The 20,812-nt window shown below is 32.8% G+C and overlaps 1 protein-coding gene across 1 annotated transcript in view; it reads right to left on the bottom strand.

Moving 5' to 3' along the window:
* The window catches only part of LOC149906748 (uncharacterized), a 51,059-nt gene extending 45,173 nt beyond the window's left edge, over positions 1-5,886 (bottom strand). The window contains exon 1 of the mRNA XM_090104207.1: positions 5,747-5,886. Coding sequence (XP_089960333.1) covers positions 5,747-5,780 — 34 coding nt within the window. The 5' untranslated portion in view covers positions 5,781-5,886. The remainder of the gene's footprint in view (positions 1-5,746) is intronic.
* Between the last annotated feature and the right edge of the window lie 14,926 nt (positions 5,887-20,812).

The raw sequence follows: 20,812 nt of genomic DNA, 5'->3' as shown, positions 1-20,812 counted from the left end.
TATTGATTACGAATTTTGAGCGCGCGGTTTCACACGCTTTGTAGAAAACTTAACCAATTACATACAAAATCTTCATCAAGAACTATCACTAGGCCTATTAAAGAACCTTTTCATAATCCGTTACGTAGTTTTAAAGATTGAAGCATACATAAGACACACAGGCATAGCAGCTATGTTTTATTACTATGTAAATAACCAAGTCACTTTAAAAAAAATCACAGTTTTACATTTATATAACTTAAGGACTTACCATCTCAAGATACGATAATAATGTCGGCCGTTTAAAATAATAACTAAAACTATTAAGACTAGGACTAGTCGAATCTTTTGATGATAGTCGCCCAAATTCTCTTCACATAAGTTGCACGTTTAATTCAGAGCTCGAATAAGTGATTGAATAGCCAGGAAGGAAAGATCTATTCGAGCCCAATGACCCTTTAAACGAAAAGCTGTAACATAAAAAGTATGTTTAGTTGTCTATACATTAAGGAGTAATCATTTCACTATCACTACATAGTATAAAACAAAGTCGCTTTCTCTGACCCAGTCCCTTTGTATGCTTAAATCTTTAAAACTACGCAACGGATTTTAATGCGGTTTATTAGGTTTTAGACAAAGCGGGCGAAGCCGCGGGCGGTAAGCTAGTAGGTCATAAAATGAAAAGTAATTCTACTATTTATTCAATACAAACCAATTCACTATTAATGAAATTAAAAATGCTTTGATCATTATAGAAATATACACCTATACAAAATTATATTGAACTCTTTGTTATATTAATTGCAATTATTCTCGAGGGCACCATAATTGCACCGTCCCAATACTTTTCAAACATAATTAACGCTTATTTTGATAATTTGCAAACGCTATTTATTCAAACTGTAATACAAAAAGTTTTTAGCTACAAATTAATTCAGATAAATGCTCGAAGAGATAATTTGTTTTCATTATATAAATAGAATAATCCAGAAAGGGAAGCGGAAAAATTATTTAATTTTGCCCGATCGTTGGGTAAATACAAACCTTTTAGGTAATTTCTTCTGTGTAATTACTTATGAAATGATTTAAATGTATATTTTAAAGTACTCGGGAAGATTTGATTTAGCCTTATTTTTAACTATTGAACATTTCTGTGGTAACATTAAGAAGTAATTGAAATGTGAACTGTCTTTTAGAGTGACTTTATATTCTATGGAATTTCTTAAACTCTACTCAAACATTTATTTATTCAATTAGACTTTTTCTAGAAGCACTTTTGAATCGTCATTACATATTTTTAACATTTACCACTGATTCGGAAAGCAGTATCTATGGAGAAGAACCGGCAACAACTTCTTAAGTGACAATTAAACCTGTTTGAGGTAAATCTTAAGTCATCATTAAAGGTATAGGCAGGTGTACTTGTTATAAATAAGGAGTAAAATCTTTTGTCGTGAACATCTTTATGTGGAGGTTTATTACAAAAACATAATACATTTATAGTATATTATACTAGCTGCGCTCCGTGGTTTCACTCGCGTGGCTCCCCTCGTGGTCTTAGCGTAATGATATTATAGCCTATAGCCTTCCTCGATGAAGGGGCTATCTAACACCGAAAGAATTTTTCAAATCGGACCACAAAGAAATAATAACACAGCCCTTTTTATTATATCGCAGTTTTAATAACTGCCAATACAGTGCAAAATCAAAAAAATAAGGACCAAGGACTCAAAAAATGTTACAATCATAAAAGAAGGGGTATAAGAAAGAGAAGAACTAAAACGATTAAGGTCATTTCAACACAGAGCTTATTAGTAGTGATCAACATAAAACCTCCTTCAGAGTCATTAAAAATCCTCACTTCTTACACATTAGCATTAACAGGGAGAACTATAAAGCACGAACATTGCAGTCCTAATAAATATTCTCGTTAATTAAAATGCTAATTAAAGTATGCGGCGATCGTACCAAGTATGCTTATGTGCGGATGTAAAAATACCGGAATTTACCCAACTGCAAAAAGTAGGGTTATGAATTTTAAATGCGATTATATAAGGGCATTATATGAAACTAGCGGTTTACTGGGACACGGTCCGTTAATTCTACGTTTCGTTGTTCTCAAATAAAGTTTATTTCATTTCTTAGTTTTAATGCAAGGCGTGGATTTCCTGTGTGATCATTTTTCGATTCATTTTATTCAAATCTATTGAATGAATTTTCGAATTTTACTTTACGCGATTATAACTTATTTTGATAGACTTATCAATGAATTAATTCGATATTAAAGACTTATTTGATTTTATCAAATTTATAGCCATTTTCACAATTCCTGGGTTATATGTATACTATATTCCGTTTAACTTTTTCGTCTTAAGATGAAAATGACAAATAATTTATGAAAATATAAATCAAAATGTAACACGTTACGCCATAACAGGCTATCTTGATGGTTTTATCAGAAAGTTGTGAAATTTACCCTAAACCATTCGCGTAGGTAACTAAATTCATCGAATAAATCCGAAATGGGAGATTTTAAATGTAAAAACCTACAATCAGCCCATACATCTGTTTTTTTTTTCAACAAACAAGTCGTTTCAAACCCTTATACTCCGAAATAGTTTACATTACTGTGGTAAAAGACTAAATCTTGTGGAGGGTAGTTGAAATCTCAACTAGCACGTACGATACGACTTGAAAAACAACAGCTAACTTTTATCTTATATATCGAGTTTAAATTGAAGTAGAAACCTTCTCTCAATAGATGAATTTAAAGCTTTAGAAGTTCCAAATAAAATGTTGTCTTTCTGGAGTTTCTAACGAAATAGCGTAAAGTATATAAGTTGATTATGAAGCACCTAATCCTCCGCGGTGTGGGTTTACAAAATAAGTAAAATGTAAGCTTTTCGGTTGATTTTAAGGATAATATTAGCGCCTACTTCAATCTGATTAAACTCGATATCTGGAACGAACTTGAAATTCAATATCATTATCATGTTTGGCACTTTTTGTATTAACGAATTTTTATTAAATTCTCAATTAGTTTGGTAGGTAGGTGGTAATGGAATTTTATCAAAAGCTATGTCGTCGTAAATGAAAATGTACATTTTATAATACGTTATAAATATTTGATTAGTTTTCCATATTGTAATGATAATAACTATTTTTAAATTACAAAATTTTTGCGATACGATAATATTATGACAAACGATTTAATTTCCTATGAAGTTTCCATGGTGTTAAATCATTAACTACATATATCAATATAATCAAAGCAAACTAAAAAGTATTCTTTTTCAAAGTAATGATTTATTAAATGCTCCGAAACTGACCTACAAAGGAAACCCATCAGCTGATTCAAGCTAACCAGCTACGAATCTATTTACTGACTAACAAGCTAGCTTAACCTGGCCTTTCGACTCGACCTCACCTCTATTTGAAAGCAAACAGTTCGGATTATTATAAATCTTCAGGAGCATCCTGAATTTGGACTAAATGCAAATGTAACCAGTTAGAGATAGGTAAATGGTGATCAGAAGATAACTTCAAACGTGCACGACCAGATTCAGAAAGACGAATGTACTCTGACTCTAATAGCAAATGTATTAGAAGAGAATATATTAGCTAAATAGCTGTGCCCCGCGGTTTTAACCCGCATTGCTCCGCTCCTATTAGTCTTAGCGAGACGATACATATTCCTCGATAAATGGGCTATCTAACACCGAAAGAATTTTTCAAATCGGTCCAGTAGTTTCAGAGATTAGCGCGTTCAAACAAACAAACTCTTCAGCTTTATAATATTAGTATATATAACTACAAGAGATGAGATAGACATTTTACTAATATTATAAATGTAACGATGGATTTTTTTATACACAAAATGGTGATGGATTCGTCAGGGCACAAAGATGGATTATAGTCACTTATATTATAGTCCTGATTAGTACAATCATTTTTTCCGGCTACCAAGCGAGTATAATACATTGTATTATAAAAATTATTATTATACCTAAATACCTATTTAACAAACGAACTATAATTATCTGAAAACATCAGCACACTTTACGTTGTGCACAAATTTTCCATGCTATATTTTAGAGAATTTCAAACATTGCTAACTGTTAATTTAAAGTTTTGTTTTCCAACAAATATATTTTTACAGCTCGTAAAGAAAAGATCGCTTCGTCGGCAATGACCTGTAATCACACTTAATCCGGTAAATCGACCACCATTTGTCCTTTTTTATAACACGCTATATTTCCTTCCTTCTTACTTCTCGATAATAGCAGTTTTAATTTTAAATTTCGTTATAAGTACAATGATATTATGTTTTTAATGAAAAAGCTAAAGCTATTCTTTATAACTGGGTTCTTCATATTATTGTAATTTTAAATCTCCTTCTTACCCTTATTGGCATCGTAAAGCCTAATTAAAATTAGATAACACTGGTTGACTTTTGAGGCTTAATTCGTTTCGTATTTGATATTTTAAAGCCCTTTATCTCAGTATAGAAACATTATAGTAACTAATGTACTTAGTTGCTAACGGATCCATTTTATCTGTATTGCTGACTATCTCCTACCTCTAATATTCTTTAAAATGGTGGTCCTGTTAATACTGAAGAAGTACAAGTTCTCTGAATAAAGCGTTTAAATTGCTTTCGTTGCTCAATCCACCTTTTCTATTGGAAATTAAATTTTAAAGGACACTACTTATGTAAAGGTATTTCATACTTATTAGAGAAGACGGTAGAAGCTATATATTATATAGAAGATTAGATGATATTTGGCGAAAATGGTAAGAAATCCAAATAGTTTGCATTAATGTTCTCTCTTCTTAACTACGAGATTATTCTAAATCACCTGTGGTCTATAAAATCAGACATTATTACATATAATATTATTATAAATGTTTGATTTTTCAGCCGATTTCAGCAAAGGAAGATGTTCTCCATCGACAGTATTTTTTTGTGTTTGATACGGTCTGTGATAACTTTCGACTGGGTGATCCGATTTTGATGGTTCTATTTTTATTTGAAAATTAGTAACTTCCAGTTGGACCCATTTAAATTGTGTTCAAAGTATTCTTGTTGCATCCATTTAAATTGTGTCCAGTTCTTCTATCTGACGGCGGATGAGCTTAATTTAAATTAATGTTTTTTATGACATCGTGCACCTAATTTGTATTTCATTATTACCAAAAACATCTTCCTAATGTACCTACCTCTTTAATAGATATTGTCTTCTAATATCAATATGATAAATGGATTAGTGGCCATTGTGATCAGCTCTTATTTAAATGAAAAAGTAAATTATAATGTTCGCAGCAATGATATTCTAATTAAAATATCATTGGTTCGCAGTAAATAAAAAATGTTTTCTGCCCACGAGAATAAAATTGCAACTTATGTATTTGAATATCTAATAATTATTATTATATTCGTCGTAAAGTTTATTGTTAATTTTTTCCTTTGTATATAATTCTATTAACTTTTATGGTTGTGCTTTATAATTGAGTAAGATAAAATACGCAATAATACCTCGTAGAAAATCCATTTCAAATTAAAAAATAACATTGTATATTAATAAGTCATCTTCCGCGCTCTCTTTATTTTAATACAATTTCTTAAAGATACTTTTCTTTTATAACAAAACTAAACACGGCATCTCAAGACATTTTTAAAATAAGCACGACTGCCTCCAACTTCAACATTTGCACAATTTTTACTTTTTTTATTTGTCTTTCATTTAATTTTCCCCAAAGAACTCACCAACGAAAAGTCCAAAAACCAGTAGCACGGTCATGTTGTACACACACAAGATCACATTATACACACACAAAGCTGGCACTCATGTGAAAAGTTTCGTACGCTCGCACTAGAGGCACACAACCGTCGCGCAAGGAGGTCGGATGCCGACTGCGGGCGCCCCTCCCGTGGCGTTATCGCGATCGCATAATTAGATAAATGTCACTGTTTTTTTAATGCGTTTTATATGCGGATAGATTAAGCTATGGATTCGATTGTTTTTTTTTTATAGGGGGGCTTCAAACCATAGACGATAGTTTGTGTTCTAATTTCAGATTTTGAATGTTTTGTTTATAATAAAGCTTTTATAAGCTTCACCTGTGTATGGTTAAATGTTTGTGGGTAATCGATTCCTTAACATTTGATTTCTACTGATTTTAATCGTGCAGATTTAATTCAAACTCTACATACAAAATTTGAAATTTCATACTAGTATTAAAGCGTCTCTCTATTTTGTTTTTTGTTTAGTTATATATGGTTATATTTAGTTATGTATACAGAAACATGCTACTTTCTAATTAATTCAAAAAACAGCTATAAAATTATTTAATGATAATACATATAAGTATTAAGTAACTAACATTAAAATTCAGCAAAAAAAGTCAGCAAAGTTTTCTCTAATGTACAAAAAAAAGCTTCAAATCTTCCAAATCGTTTTTATAGATGTCTAGAAATAATTGACGTTATCGAACCTTAAACAATTAATCTTAAGTTCATTGAATAAATACTTTCATCTGAGATTGTCTATTTTTCTCATCTTGCTTTCAAATAAATTACTGCAAAATGTAATTACTTACTTATATTACTGAGAACCTAGTTTTTTATTTAGCTTGAACACAAACAGAATATAATACTTACTTATATTTATTTCATTATAAATAATTAACACTACAATAAACTACCGAATTGATTTATTTATGTAATTTTCCGGGAAACTCACACTGTTTGGATTGAATATTAGAATTATTATATTTTATTCATGTGTGTATCAATCAATTACAAAAGTATTAAGTAATATTCAGACATATTTTAACCGATTTTATTGTAGGAAAATGTATTTTTATTCATTGATATATTTTTATTGTTTACATAAACTTTATGGAAAAATAATACCTTCTAGAGTTCTAGGCTGGCATAAATAACAATATGTTTTTTTTGTTTTTTTGAAATGCTTATGCAACAATTTTAGAAGATGGCCGACGATCTATATTCAAGCATAATTATTAATGTATGAATTATGCTTGAATTTTAACTTTGAACTTTATAATGATAAAAGTGTTTTTTACTTATTTTTGTTTTGTATCTATAATTATATATACTTATCTATTTTTATGTCAATTTTCGAATCAATAAAAAAATACTGTTCATAAATTTATACCAGCTTAACGTCTTCTCTGTATACTAACTATCTACTACAGAAATATCTAAAGATAGCAATCATTATTGACATCAATAATTATTACGTTTAAAATCGTATGTGTCAATTTAACCAATGAAAGGAGGTCTGTTTGTACCAGCCCTAATAATTTCAATACTGTTACTGGCAGCATCGTTCAGTATTTAAAAAAATAAATCATGCCGTTCTAAATTCCCGCCGTGCATGCGGTTCCATATTTCAAATTTCGCGCGCTCCGACCTCTACTATCTATGGCCATTCATTATAGCGCTAGTTCGATGGCGCAATTAAAGTTTACAAATGTTCACGTGCACTCTTGCTTATTCCATGTTTGTATTATTTGATTGAAATTTGTGATTTATTTTATTGTTATTCTATAGTGGTTGAAGGGTTGATTTATGGAGTGATATTTGGAGTGTTGTTCAGTAATTCATTAACTTCGTACTTAACATAATATTTAACACTAGAGCGCTCGCGCCTAAAATTTTCCTTGAGTGCACGCGTGGGTCACATATGTCACCCAATACGACGCACGTTTTTTTTCATAAAAATCGTAGTTGAAAAAGTAAACGAAGTACTTATTTATGAATCAACTTTATTTTTAAGTGATGAAACAAAAAACACATCAATATTTTCTCATTTTACTTAAATTATGAGCTAAACATAAACCTCTGTGAAAAGTAACTAATTTATTACTTATTGTGATCAATCAGTTGTTTTTACTTTGGAAACTACAAATTTGGTAAAAATAACCATCTAATTATAAAGTTTAAGAATAAGTTGTTCTTATCCAATAAAATTTTATTTTCAACTAGGTTTCCGCCCGCGGCTTCGCTCACGCAGTCAAAGAAAACCCGCATAGTTCCCGCTCCCGTGGGATTTCCGGGATTGCGTCATTTTCCCGGGATAAAAAGTAGCCTATGTCCTTCCTCGGGTATCAAAATATCTCCATACCAAATTTCATAAAAATTGGTTCAGTAGTTTAGGCGTGATTGAGTAACAGACAGACAGACAGAGTTACTTTCGCATTTATAATATTAGTATGGATAAAAAATAAGTATGTCCTAGCACTCGAATATGAGTATTTTATTTCGATTTTAGTTACCCATATATTAATAATTTCTTAAAAGTATAAATTGATCATAAGAGCAGTAAAAAATAAAAGCGGTATACTTGATTTTCACTCGTAATTGTATGATTTTAAAAACTTCCTAGAACGCTCGCGCGGGGGACATGCGTCACCCATGTACTTTTATATTTTCGCAGAGTACACTTCGTTGCACCAAGGAAGCTGACACGCTGTTAAAATGTCCGGTGATTGGTAGTCGGGGAATACCTGAGACAACAACACTCAAGCACGATTGTTTAAAAAAATATTTAGCAATATATAGCACTGGGTGACCTATGTCCCCCGCGCGTGCGCTCTAGTGTTAAGGTATTTAATATTTAGTTTTATACCCTTCAAATGCTTTATAAATGAGATTTTTACAAAGATTAGAAAAAAATCGACAACGAGGCGGGATTCGAATCCGCGCGTCACGGCAAGGCGAATAATTAAGACACGGGTTTGAATCCCGCCTCTTGCTCATTTTTTTCTTTTCTTTAAAATATTCTCACAAATTTAAGGTATTTTTTAGTTCAATCAATTAAATACCTAATGAAATATTTTGTTTCACGCCTTTCATGCCTTATAATTTAATATAATATAGCTAATAGGTACGAAATAAGAAAATTGTATTTAACCTTTTCCACGTTACTTCATTTAGGTATTTCATTAAAATTATTTCAGCATAGCTAAAACTAAAATGATTTTATTAAGGTAATATAGTTGCTACATGCAGCAAGCGTAACCGAATTTATTAAAGCCACAACTACAGTTGTTTTATGTTCTTATCTTTAAAATTATTAATCTTTTCCCTACATTACCGTCTTTCGTCTTTTATTTATTTTTTGCACTACAATTTTGATAATAACTGATAAAGAGCAATAGAAAGAATATGATAAAAGTTGCCTACGCCGTTCGTAGCTTGATGCTACGAGAAGGTTAATCTTATAAAGAGTAATATTTTTGGATCGAATTTGTAATTGTAGCATTTACTAATTTTATTGCTTGGTATTTTCAAACACCTGTAAAATATTCGAAAAAAAAATGGTTGTTTGTAGAGTAGGTTTACGATCGAGATGTTTACGTGATAACGTCTTATTGGTGGCAGCGCTCGAGATGAGACGGGAGATCGGTCCGTCTCTCTCTCGTTATTCCTGCGATCGCGCTCGTGAGGTTTTGGTGTGACACAAGTTTCTGAACATGTCACCCGACTAAAACGATTTTAAAAACGTTATCACGTTAAAAAAAATTGGTTGTCTGTAAATTCGGTTCACTGACGATAGTTGAACGTGACAACGTTTGTGCTTCTTTGTCGCTCTCGCTTGCACTTCAACACGGAACGCCTCAGATCGAGGTAACGCCGCATGAGTAATGTTTTTTCGTGCGTGCATCGGGCTCTAAAAATAAAAATAGTGTCATTACACAATTCTACATAATTCTAATAATAAGAATAGTATGGAATATAAATTATATTCAACTCTCTAATTAACACTGAAAACATTCAAAGCGAAGTCCATATACCAAGAACTTTTATATTTTTAGTCATGTTAACCCTTTACCAAGAATTGTAGAATTAAATTAATTTCCCACTAAAGGGTGCCCTTCCACTAGAGATGTGCTATGTTACGTTGCTGCGACATAGCTCGACGCATTAGCATGCTGAAGTGGCAGTGGGCCGGTCATATGTGCCGCAGAATTTACCGCTAGGGCACTAGAGTGGAGACCGCGGCTCGGCAAACGTAACGTAGGACGCCCTGCTACAAGGTGGAGTGACGATGTCCGCAGGGTTGCTGGTCAATACTGGCCTATGTCCAGCAGTGGACAAACATGGTCTGATAATGATGATGATGATGATTTTATTTATTTATCAAAAAGGTGCTCACTATAGCTGACAATTTTGTCTAATTATACACATATCTGATGGAAAAGCACCTTAATGTATAGTATGGCATATGCAAGCCCGCATTGCATGGTCAAATTGAGACAGTCATTGTGTAATCAAGGCAATTGTTACTGCAAGTATTGTCCACTCAAAGGGTTAGCTTTAATCCAATATGTATTGTTTCACTTCAGTTTAGTGGAAGGACATAATATATGTGGAGATGTTCGTTTTATTGTTTCTATTTTACGTCCATCTTCAATTTAATTGGTTTCTGATTCTGGTTGGCTATTTGTATTTATTTATTTTTAGGAGTGTATTTTAAGCTAGTAGGTACATGTGATAAGGGTGCTGAAAATCAATATGAAAAGTTTTAACTTATGTATCGAATACAATTATTTTTTAATTGTAACACATTATTGCACGCTGAAACAATAAATAATATGATGAATTCAATATAATTAGAGCTATTCATATCAAATTTCTTGGTTCATTTGTTAGGGAGCTACGACGCTACACATACACAAACATAAAGATACCCAAAGTTTAACTATTAAATGTTAGATTTGTGTACCTACGTATTAAGCGTCGTGTTAGCTAAATAATTTAACACAAAGCATATTATATCATCATCACGGCATCATGTGTAGGCTAATCTTCGTAATTAGTAGCAGATAAGTAGGAGGCAGTAGGCTCTTATTTGTGTCCAAGAAAGAAAGCTTTAAAATTGAAAAGCATTATTCTATAAACTAGCTTTCCGCCCGCGGCTTCGCCCGCTTTGTCTAAAACCTAATAAATTATATACTAAAACCTTCCTCTTGAATCACTCTATCTATTAAAAAAACCGCATCAAAATCCGTTGCGTAGTTTTAAAGATTTAAGCATACATAGGGACATAGGGACAGAGAAAGCGACTTTGTTTTATACTACGTAGTGAAGGCAACTTCACAATACATATAACCATATATCAAAATCAAATAAATATAGTTATAAACCCCCTATTAACCCCATCAATCCACAACGCCCTCCAAAAACGATTTAACCAAATAAGAAAATATATACCATCATTTATCATACATATCTCATGCTAACAATATCGAACAAAACATTCTGTCGGTTTCATAAATATATAATTCGGTTTATGTGACATTTAAGTGGGTTTTTATGATAATTTCAAGCTCTGTAAGATAATTTCTCATTCATGGTCCAAATCAAGATTTAGCGGGGCGTCGTAAATCATAGAATTATTTCTTTTCTGCGTTATATTTGATAGTATGTAAATGATGCTGTGATATGAGAGGATTGTCTCAGTTTGCCGAAATTAGTGTTATTTATTATGCTTGGGGGATTAATCTTGTGAAAACAAGCAATAAATTACTTATTTCTAGTTTTTGTTCACTTTTTCATCGAATTTTCCAGATCTAAAATGTTTTTTTTTATAAGGTAGTGCTCACATTGATATATGTTTGTTTTACAAACAAAGATTTATTGCATTTAGCCAAAGTGAGCTTTCTGTTGTTTATTTAAGAAGGTCATAAATAATTATGTTCATGAGATGTCGTGAATTGTGATTAATGTTTCTCTCAATAATACAAAGGACAATAGCAATTTAAGCTCTATCTACTGAGACAATGCTAACGATAGACATACATACATAATTAAAATCTGTAGAGATAAACTACGATAACATGGCGCGCCCCTCCAAATTACTGTTTCAATGTGTGTAGTGACATCCTTACGAAGGAGTTTGTATGTAGTTGTACGTATTCGTCTTTAGTACTTTACGTCCAGATTTGTTGGTCAACTAATCATAAGTTGCCGAGCGCCCAAGACAACGCACGTGTCGTTTTCATAGAATACGTCAGTGCAGCGCCATTACTAATAATAATGAGCGATTAGAGCGTGACTAGTCGAGCAACAAATCCGTGGATTTGTTTTTGTTTGACGGCAGTCTCATTACGCACACATGCGTTGTGAATCTTGGTGGTGCATTGTAAATACTTTCACAAATACTTTCAAACGTTTTGAATTTTGGAGGGGCGCGCCATGTTATCGTAGTTTATCTCTACATATACGTGATATAGGTACATAATGTTTATGTATAGTGTCTTAGGTATGCAAAAAATATATAATTTGATTAATATAAAAATAGAAGAAAAGCAAGTTATTAAATGCACGATATACCTTACCTTAAAACGGCTGAAGAGATATTCATGATTTTTTCGGTTTGTTGAATTTGTCATTGATTGGATTACGATAATAATAACTATAAAATTTTAGAGCTTATAAAATAAAGCTATCTCGGTGCAATCGAGGCGAGCTTCTGTTACAAATCTATACTAATACCTATTATAAAGCTGAAGGTTTGTTTGTTTGTTTGAACGCGCTAACCTCAGGAACTACTGACTACTACTATTACTACTACTACTATTTGAAAAATTATTTCGGTGTTAGATAGCCCATTTATCATCACGCTAAGACTAACAGCACCGGAGCACTGCTGGTAAAACCGCAGGGCACAGCTAGTAATGAAATAAACGCTAAGAACTCACTCCTTTTTCACCATCTATAGAATGGTGAAAAAGTTTAAATAATCAATTCCCACAGCATTTTCTTATAATAAACTTAATCTCATATTCCACATATATCTGATAACATAGTGTTTGCGTAGTGGAGCGACACGTTAATTTCCTCGTGTCTGTTGATTTGATATTGCGGGTATCATTGCTTGGATAAATACGGGGTTTCATAATAATTATTGTTAACCGAGTTATAAGGTTGGAGAGGACTCTAGAAGGTTTGAGTAAGGAGTCGAAAGATTTAAAACGTGATTTTCCAATAATTTGTACATAATTTTTTTGTGTTAAATTGGCTTTATAGTATGCGTTATATTTTTCAAATTTTTGATTCTAATAACTATCTGGTTTCTAACAGTTCACATGGGCCTAATATAATTATAATATGTTGGTATATTCGTTGAGTACTTAGGCACTAGGCAGTCTATTACGGTTACAGATTCTATTTTATATACTTACCATATATTATACATATTATAGGTATTATATTATAATTGACCTTTATTTTCGATGAGAATAAGGTGAACAGCATACCGCTTCACTAATGTAATAACTTCGAACTACATTAATTTATATTCTTTCACGTCGAAACTATTGCACAAAGATGAATAAGGTTTTGGCGGGACACCCTTGCCACTGAGGGATAAAAAATAATTTACTTCCTATTCTCAGATCTAAGTATATTAACCATAAAATATTATGTAATATAATCGGTTTAGCTGTTCCGGAGATATTTGCATACAAGCGCTGTGACACAAGTATTTTATACATACAGAATAAATCAGACCAAACTAGTTATCGATGTTCAATACTTATATCCCAATCAAACTGGTACATATAGTTTGATTAAACAAGCCAATACATTGTTGGTTCAAAGTCCAAAAAATAGCCAACCATACACGACAGGTGTACGAATCTCGCGGGGATCCGTTTATTCGCCTGTCAGTACCAGAATTGGAGAGTTTTTTAAATCACCGGAATATGCTCCAGTGGCCCGATTCTGCATGTCATCCGTTTCTTTACAGATGTCCGAAATCGATTTCGATTTACGGCACTTTGAACTTAGTGTGTTCGAATTTTACAAGCGTTTTACTTTTATTGTTGCGGTCAATAAGGATCAAAATTGCGTGAACTAATTTTTTAATTTGGCGTTTGGTTGACGACTGTAAATGGACGTAAAATTAGTTTTAGTACAAGTTTGTAGGTTTATAGTGACCTTGGTGCTTTGTTTATGTTTTTTGAAGTTAGTAATTTATATATTATGTAAAAAAACTTGAGCAATGTCAAGGGACATCCGGATGGAACGAAGTGTTAAGTTAGAGAGAGATAGACAGAGAACCACGCGCACGCCGCACGGCTTACAACTCTAGCAAAAAGTGTCGTGACAACTTTTCGTAAGAATTTTTTCCGTCTAGCCCCCCTTTCACAACGCGCGATAAGGAACTTCGTTCCAATACCGGCTTACATTGTTCCAGTGATCAATTCTATAAAATTTATTTATTCCAGTTACAGGCAATAATAACTCATTATAATAATAATCGTATTAATATAATAATTTGTATTCGCACTATTATGATATTTACAAAACATCGGATTTAGTAAAACAGTGACTTTAGTGTTTATTTAAAACACAATTGAGTCATTGTAAATTTTAATTTGTTTACTTTTAATGAACACTCGCTATTTATTTTTAGTTTATTTGTAGCATGTATTTATTTGTATGCATTTACTTTATATCTGACCGCCTCCTTGGTACAGTGGTTGACGCATGAGCGTAGAACTGGTCGGGTCCTGGTTTCGATTCCCGGTGGAGACGAAAAAGAAAAAATGTCTCGGTCTTGCAGGACACAGAAGGCTGATCACCTACTTGTCCCTAAAGAAAATCGATCAGTGAAACAGATGTATGGATAATGCATCTGCCCCTTACCCCACTAAGTGACTAAGTGAATAAGTGAAGTCCCGTGTCCCCACACGGGACTTCACTTATTTACTTTATACATTTCCTAATACGATATTTCCGAGGAAAATTATACATTTCCCAGGATATCTATGCATTAAATAGTTTTTTAAACAATATCTTATACATTTCCCAAATAGTATCGGAATTGTACACATTTCCTAGGATTTTTATACAATTCCTTGATTTCATACATTTCCGGTAACATATACATAAAATGTCTATATTTTTTTTATAAATATTATAATTTGCAATTACAATAACGTTCACCAAGTGTGATAAATCAAAATTATGAGATAGAATTGCTCACGTTTTCCTCTTGAACCTCAAGTGCCTCTCAAGGGTCTGAAATCGTCTATAACGGCATAAAAATGACAAATGTAATCTTTACTTTCTCATCACCAAATGATTGTAAATCAAATAAAGAGCATAAAGATACGACTCTTATGATTTCACTAGCATATGCCCGCAGCTTCGTCGTATAATTAAATTTTCATGGTACATACTTTCATCCTCTATTTTATCCCCTCAGCGGTAGAATTTATCCAAATCCTTTCTTACCGGCTGCCTACATCATAGTGGCTATTTGCATGCTAAATTTCAACACGATCGGTCGATTCGTTTGGGCTGTGCGTTGAAAGATTAGTCAGATAGTCAACTTTGCATTTTATATAATATCATTAAGGTCAATTTTTAGGGAGTCGAATATGCTTCGGCATGAATTGAGCCACGTTCACACGTTCCAGGGAAGTAAGTACACTTGCACAAAAAATCTGCATGAAATAGTAGCAGGTATGTTAATTCTACTATGGTTCGTACCTTTAATGAACGTAATTATTGTATTACTAGCTTTCCACCCGCGGCTTCGCATTTTAAAAGAAAAATCCGCATAGTTCCCGTTCCCGTGGGATTTCCGGGATAAAACCTATCCTATCTGTTAATCCAAGTTACCCATTTTATTATGTGTGCTAAATTTCATTATTATCGGTCGGGTAGTTTATGCGTGAAAACCATACATACATACATACATAATTTCAAACCTTTCCTCTTTATAATATAAGTATAGATAGTATAGATGAACGAACTAACTAAACACTGACGGATAGAAACTTTCATAATAGCGGCCTTTACACGCAAACTCTATCGCGCATGAAACAGCAATCGTGTGTGAAAGATCGTGCGTATAAAGGGTGCAGGGGACGGAAGGATAGACCACATGCCGCGCTCATCAGTCGTGCGCGCAATCGCGCACTCACGATTGTACACAGGTTGCCTTTACACATAAATTCTTTCGCGCACGAATAAGATGGCGGACATACGCACGTGGAGCAAGGAATTAGTATTGGAGCTTATTACTTTATACAGATCTTTCCCATGTCTCTGGAAAATCGGAAGAGTACAAAAACAAGAATTTAAAAGCTTGGTCTTTTAAATTATTGTTTATCATATAAAAAACTTATCGACTTTTGTAAAGAAAAAGGTTTTATTGACGCTAATCGTGATTTAGTTGTAAAAAAAATGCAAAGTTTTTTGAGTTCAATTAAACCAGCAACCATGATAACTTGCGCCACCCGATATCTTGTCTCCATTTTTCACTTCAATCACGCGCGGTTGTCGATAAAACCGTGTGCATTGCACACACTCCAACACGCGCCTCTTTCACGCGGTCTATCACAGGCGATTAGTCTTTACACGGCCGCTCATTCCGCTAAGGAAAGCAAACACGAATAATCGCGCGCGAAAGAACAAGTGTCGTAGTTAAGACATACAAAGGTAATCGCGAGCGATTGAACGTGCAGGCTTTCCCGCGCGTAATCCTGTACGATCCACAGAACGCGCGATAGAGTTTGCGTGTAAAGGCCGCTAATATCTTATTAATTATTATATAAAATTCTCGTGTCACAATGTTAGTCTGCAATCTGCATACTCCTCCGAAACGGGTGGACCGATTCTCATGAAATTTTCTGTGCATATCGGGTAAGTCTGAGAATCGGCCAACATCTATTTTTCATATGTACCACGGGCGAAGCCGGGGCGGACCGCTAGTTATTATGTATGAATTTAATAATATGAGAGATCGTCTATCCGTATAATTATATGATTATACCTGGATACATCGCAAATTTCTCTGAAATTTGGATATATCTACTTACTTTATAATAACTGATGATTGGCATGAAATCCTAGTGCTTGGTAATTTACATAATTATACCCGTGCAATTTATATTATTATCTACCTTATTAGTGAATACTCTTGCAGTGATGTAGTGCATAGGATTGTAAGCTCTATGTGTACATATTTTTGGGCTTGAAATACCATGCGTGAACTGCTTGGAAATAATGTAACAGGAATGATAGGGACAGGTATTATTAGTGTTATATTTAGCGTAAACAAACACCTATAATAAGAGGTTATAAGTGCTTTCCTTGACGGGGTATTACAGTGTGAGCGCTGCAGGAGGTAATATGATACAGTTTAGATTTTCTAATTGAACTGTTCAGCTTTTATTTATTTAAAAAAATCAGAAATATAAAGAGGAAACATTATAAATTATAGAAATATGGATTTATAATTATTTTCGTGAATTTTATTTTCTTAACTGTATAAAACATTATCCTATACACAAATGCGATGTTAAATATATTTAGTAAAAGGTGAATAAGGCCTCTATGTAACCGAAAAATATTGAGACTTTTCCTTTAAGAAAATTTTCAATACCGAAGTCAGGAAGTTGGTGGTACTATATTGAGCCATATCTCTGAGAGTCGAGACGAAATTTTACCAGATTTGTTAGAGAGAATGTGTATAGTTCTACATAGTAGAGTTTCTTTGTAGTTGGCTTCATTGCACTAAAAAGTACTATGAGTTGTCACTGCTTACTAAGATTTTTATTTGTAAAACGTTTGTGTATTTTGTTGCATGATTCTTAAAATTATTAAAAAAAGCAGAAGATAATATCAATAATAAAAAAATGTCACAACTAGCAACGTTACTAAATAATAGTTAATTAGATAAAAAAAAACAAATTTGGTACAATTCAGAATCATTGTTAGATCCTAAAAGCAAATATAAAATGTTATAAATTTCATAAACTATCGATTTAATCGACGTTTAAAGCGTTATCAAACAGTAAATCATTGAAAAATATATCATTCCAACATCACACATCACACCTTTGAGGTTAAAACACAAACGTAAAACTGCAAAGTTTTTCCGAACAATTTTATCAAAAACAAGCGCATGTTACGTATTTGTGGACATAACAATCGTTATCCCAAACACGGGGTTTTGAAGTGGACGGACGAGTCTACATAGATTTTGTTTTATTGAGCGCACATTTGTTGAGGAAACTTTAGACATTTGAGGGATTGATTTTTTTTTTGGTTTGAATTCTGGTTCGATTGTATGTGATAGATTAGAATAAAATGCACGTATATTATTAACTAGCTGTACCCCGCATTTTTACACGCATTGTTCATGAAAATGAAAAGATTCATATACGCTCGAGCTTGATCTTAGCGAAATAAACAGCCTTTAGGCCTTCCTCGATAATTGTGCTTACTTATACTGAAAATTTTTTACCCGTAATATTTGACCCGTAGTTCCTGAGAGTAGCATGTACAACCAAACAAACAATCTCTTCAGCTTTATAATGTTATTATAGATTTTTATACTTTACAATAAAGTTAATTCGTGATCCTTTAAAAATGTTTCTTTTCTACATAATTTTATAAATAATTATAGAAATGGATAAATAAATACCTTTTTACTTTATATATGTATAGTTATATTTATTTATTTTATTTAAACAATTAGATGACAGGGATCCATTAATGTTAGTACGTGACTTAAAAACTAATGTTAGTAGGTAAATATTAAGGCGTTACCCGGCAATTTCGACTATGTTCAACCTCTATAAAGTCTGGTACAACATAAAGCACAATACCGAAAAAAATATATAAAATAGGATGGTCTTTGATCTTTAATTGCTCGCGAGGAATTTTTTCCAAAGTTAATAGATTTCTAGAAAAAAAATGTGTCGTGGTCATCGATTTTTCCGCAAATACTCTATAAACTTCGTAACCTGCTGACTTAGAGCTCTGAAAATTTTATGTTTAATAAATTATCAGTTACACAACAGTCCCTGACGAGGATTTTTTGTTTCACTGATTGGTATCTTTTTAAATACAAAATGCAAGGAAAAAAGAAGGTGCAGCGGGAGAGGTTTGAGATCCGTCAAGTATGGTCAAGGTTATTAGCGCATGTATAAGCCTTAAAGTACTATCATCAGTTGACGGGGCACCCTATGCGTAAACCTGTCGCTTTGAATGGACAAGTTTACGCACAAAGTGTCCCATGAAAGATGACATATATCTCTCCGAAATTACCATCAAGAGACTGTTGCGACTGCGCCGCACTCTATCAAATGTAGACGCTGTTTTTTTGCGTATTATCGCCCAGAAATCGTCAGTATAATATATTATATTATTATATTATGTAATTAGTAGTTATACCACTACTAATTACATAATATAATAATAATTAACTAGTTTTTTTCAGCACCGCCGCGAGGCGAGATACTTGCCCCACAAATTAACTACTACATTTTACCAACTAATTAGTTTATTTTTTGTATTTCTGTCAAAGAAAACTTGAAGCACCTTAAATACAAAAATCACCCCTGCCCCATAGCAATACGAACTATAAATCAAGGAAATTAACAATGGCGGACGTTTCCGACAAAGGACCACGCGACCACGTGACGAGAACAGATGGACAAGAGTTGCCAGTCGATCAATCACACCGAATTAGCTAGTTTTATTGTTGGCAACACCTGGGTGGAACTTTTTATTCTTTTATGCGATGATTCTTGTTTGAAGGGTTTCCTCGGGATCAAGGTTCAAGTGGAAAATGTATTATAGATGAACCGCATAGATTTACTTATGTAAAGAATTTCCATAGTACTTAATATGTAAAGCTGAAGAGTATGTTTGTAATGTTAAAGCTCTAATCTCAGGAATCGTTCGAACTGTTAAATTATTTTTATGTTGATTATTCCATTTATTGATTTATATTAAAATTAAATAACATCAAGTATGACGTGCACAGCTAATATAAGTATAGCACCTTTCAAAAAACGCAAAGCATCACTGTACAAAATTTCCTCTAAATCTGTTCAGTGGTTGAGATTTCAAGAAGAGACAGACGGACAGACAGATTTACTATCACATTTAAAATAATAGAATTTATATTAATTAAAATGAATGATATTCCTTAACATTTTAAGTTTAATTGGATGTTAACTTTGCAGAGCCAAAATTGTACTCGTACATTGTACGTAATTACTCTAAACGTTCGATTCATATCAGTTACGTCAATTAATATTTGACTCTGTGAACCATGATTAAAATCACTAATTACTACAAATTAACGTAATTTAATTATAATTTGTCTGTTAATCTTATATATAAAATTCTCGTGTCACAATGTTAGTCTGCATACTCCTCCGAAACGGGTGGACCGATTCTCATGAAATTTTCTGTGCATATCGGGTAAGTCTGAGAATCGGCCAACATCTATTTTTCATATGTACCACGGGCGAAGCCGGGGCGGACCGCTAGTCTATATATATATAAATGAAACCCGTTTTCCTTGGTCGCGGCATCACGCGTGAACGAGTGGACCGATTTCGATAATTATTTTTTTTATATATTCCTTGAAGTACGAGGATGGTTCTTATGTAGAGAAAATGTAAATAATATGTACCACGGGCGAAGCGGGCGGACCGCTAGTTCTTAATAAGATAGATGCTTGGTATATCCTGAAATAAAACAATTTTATTTTATTTTATTTATTTTTATATTAATATTTTTGATAAGATGATTATAGTCCGGGATACATCGCCCATTTTTGCAAGTGATTACTATCAAGCTAATTTTTCGTGAGTAGCTTTATTTTGATGAGATGCCCAATAATTTCATGTACGAAACTCTCGATTGTGGTAGCTTACAGAGGTAACAAGGATAAAAATTTTTGATTTGACGGTTCTCAAATATTAATTACTAACTGAATGTTTTTTTTGTTCAATCTCAAGATAATTATCTAAATTATTCGAA

Source organism: Colias eurytheme, chromosome 8, assembly GCF_061535395.1.
Source record: "Colias eurytheme isolate Ceu_HAF_F1 chromosome 8, ilColEury1 Martin Lab GWU primary, whole genome shotgun sequence".
Lineage (NCBI taxonomy): Eukaryota > Metazoa > Arthropoda > Insecta > Lepidoptera > Pieridae > Colias > Colias eurytheme.
This window is presented reverse-complemented; position numbering and strand designations above follow the sequence as displayed.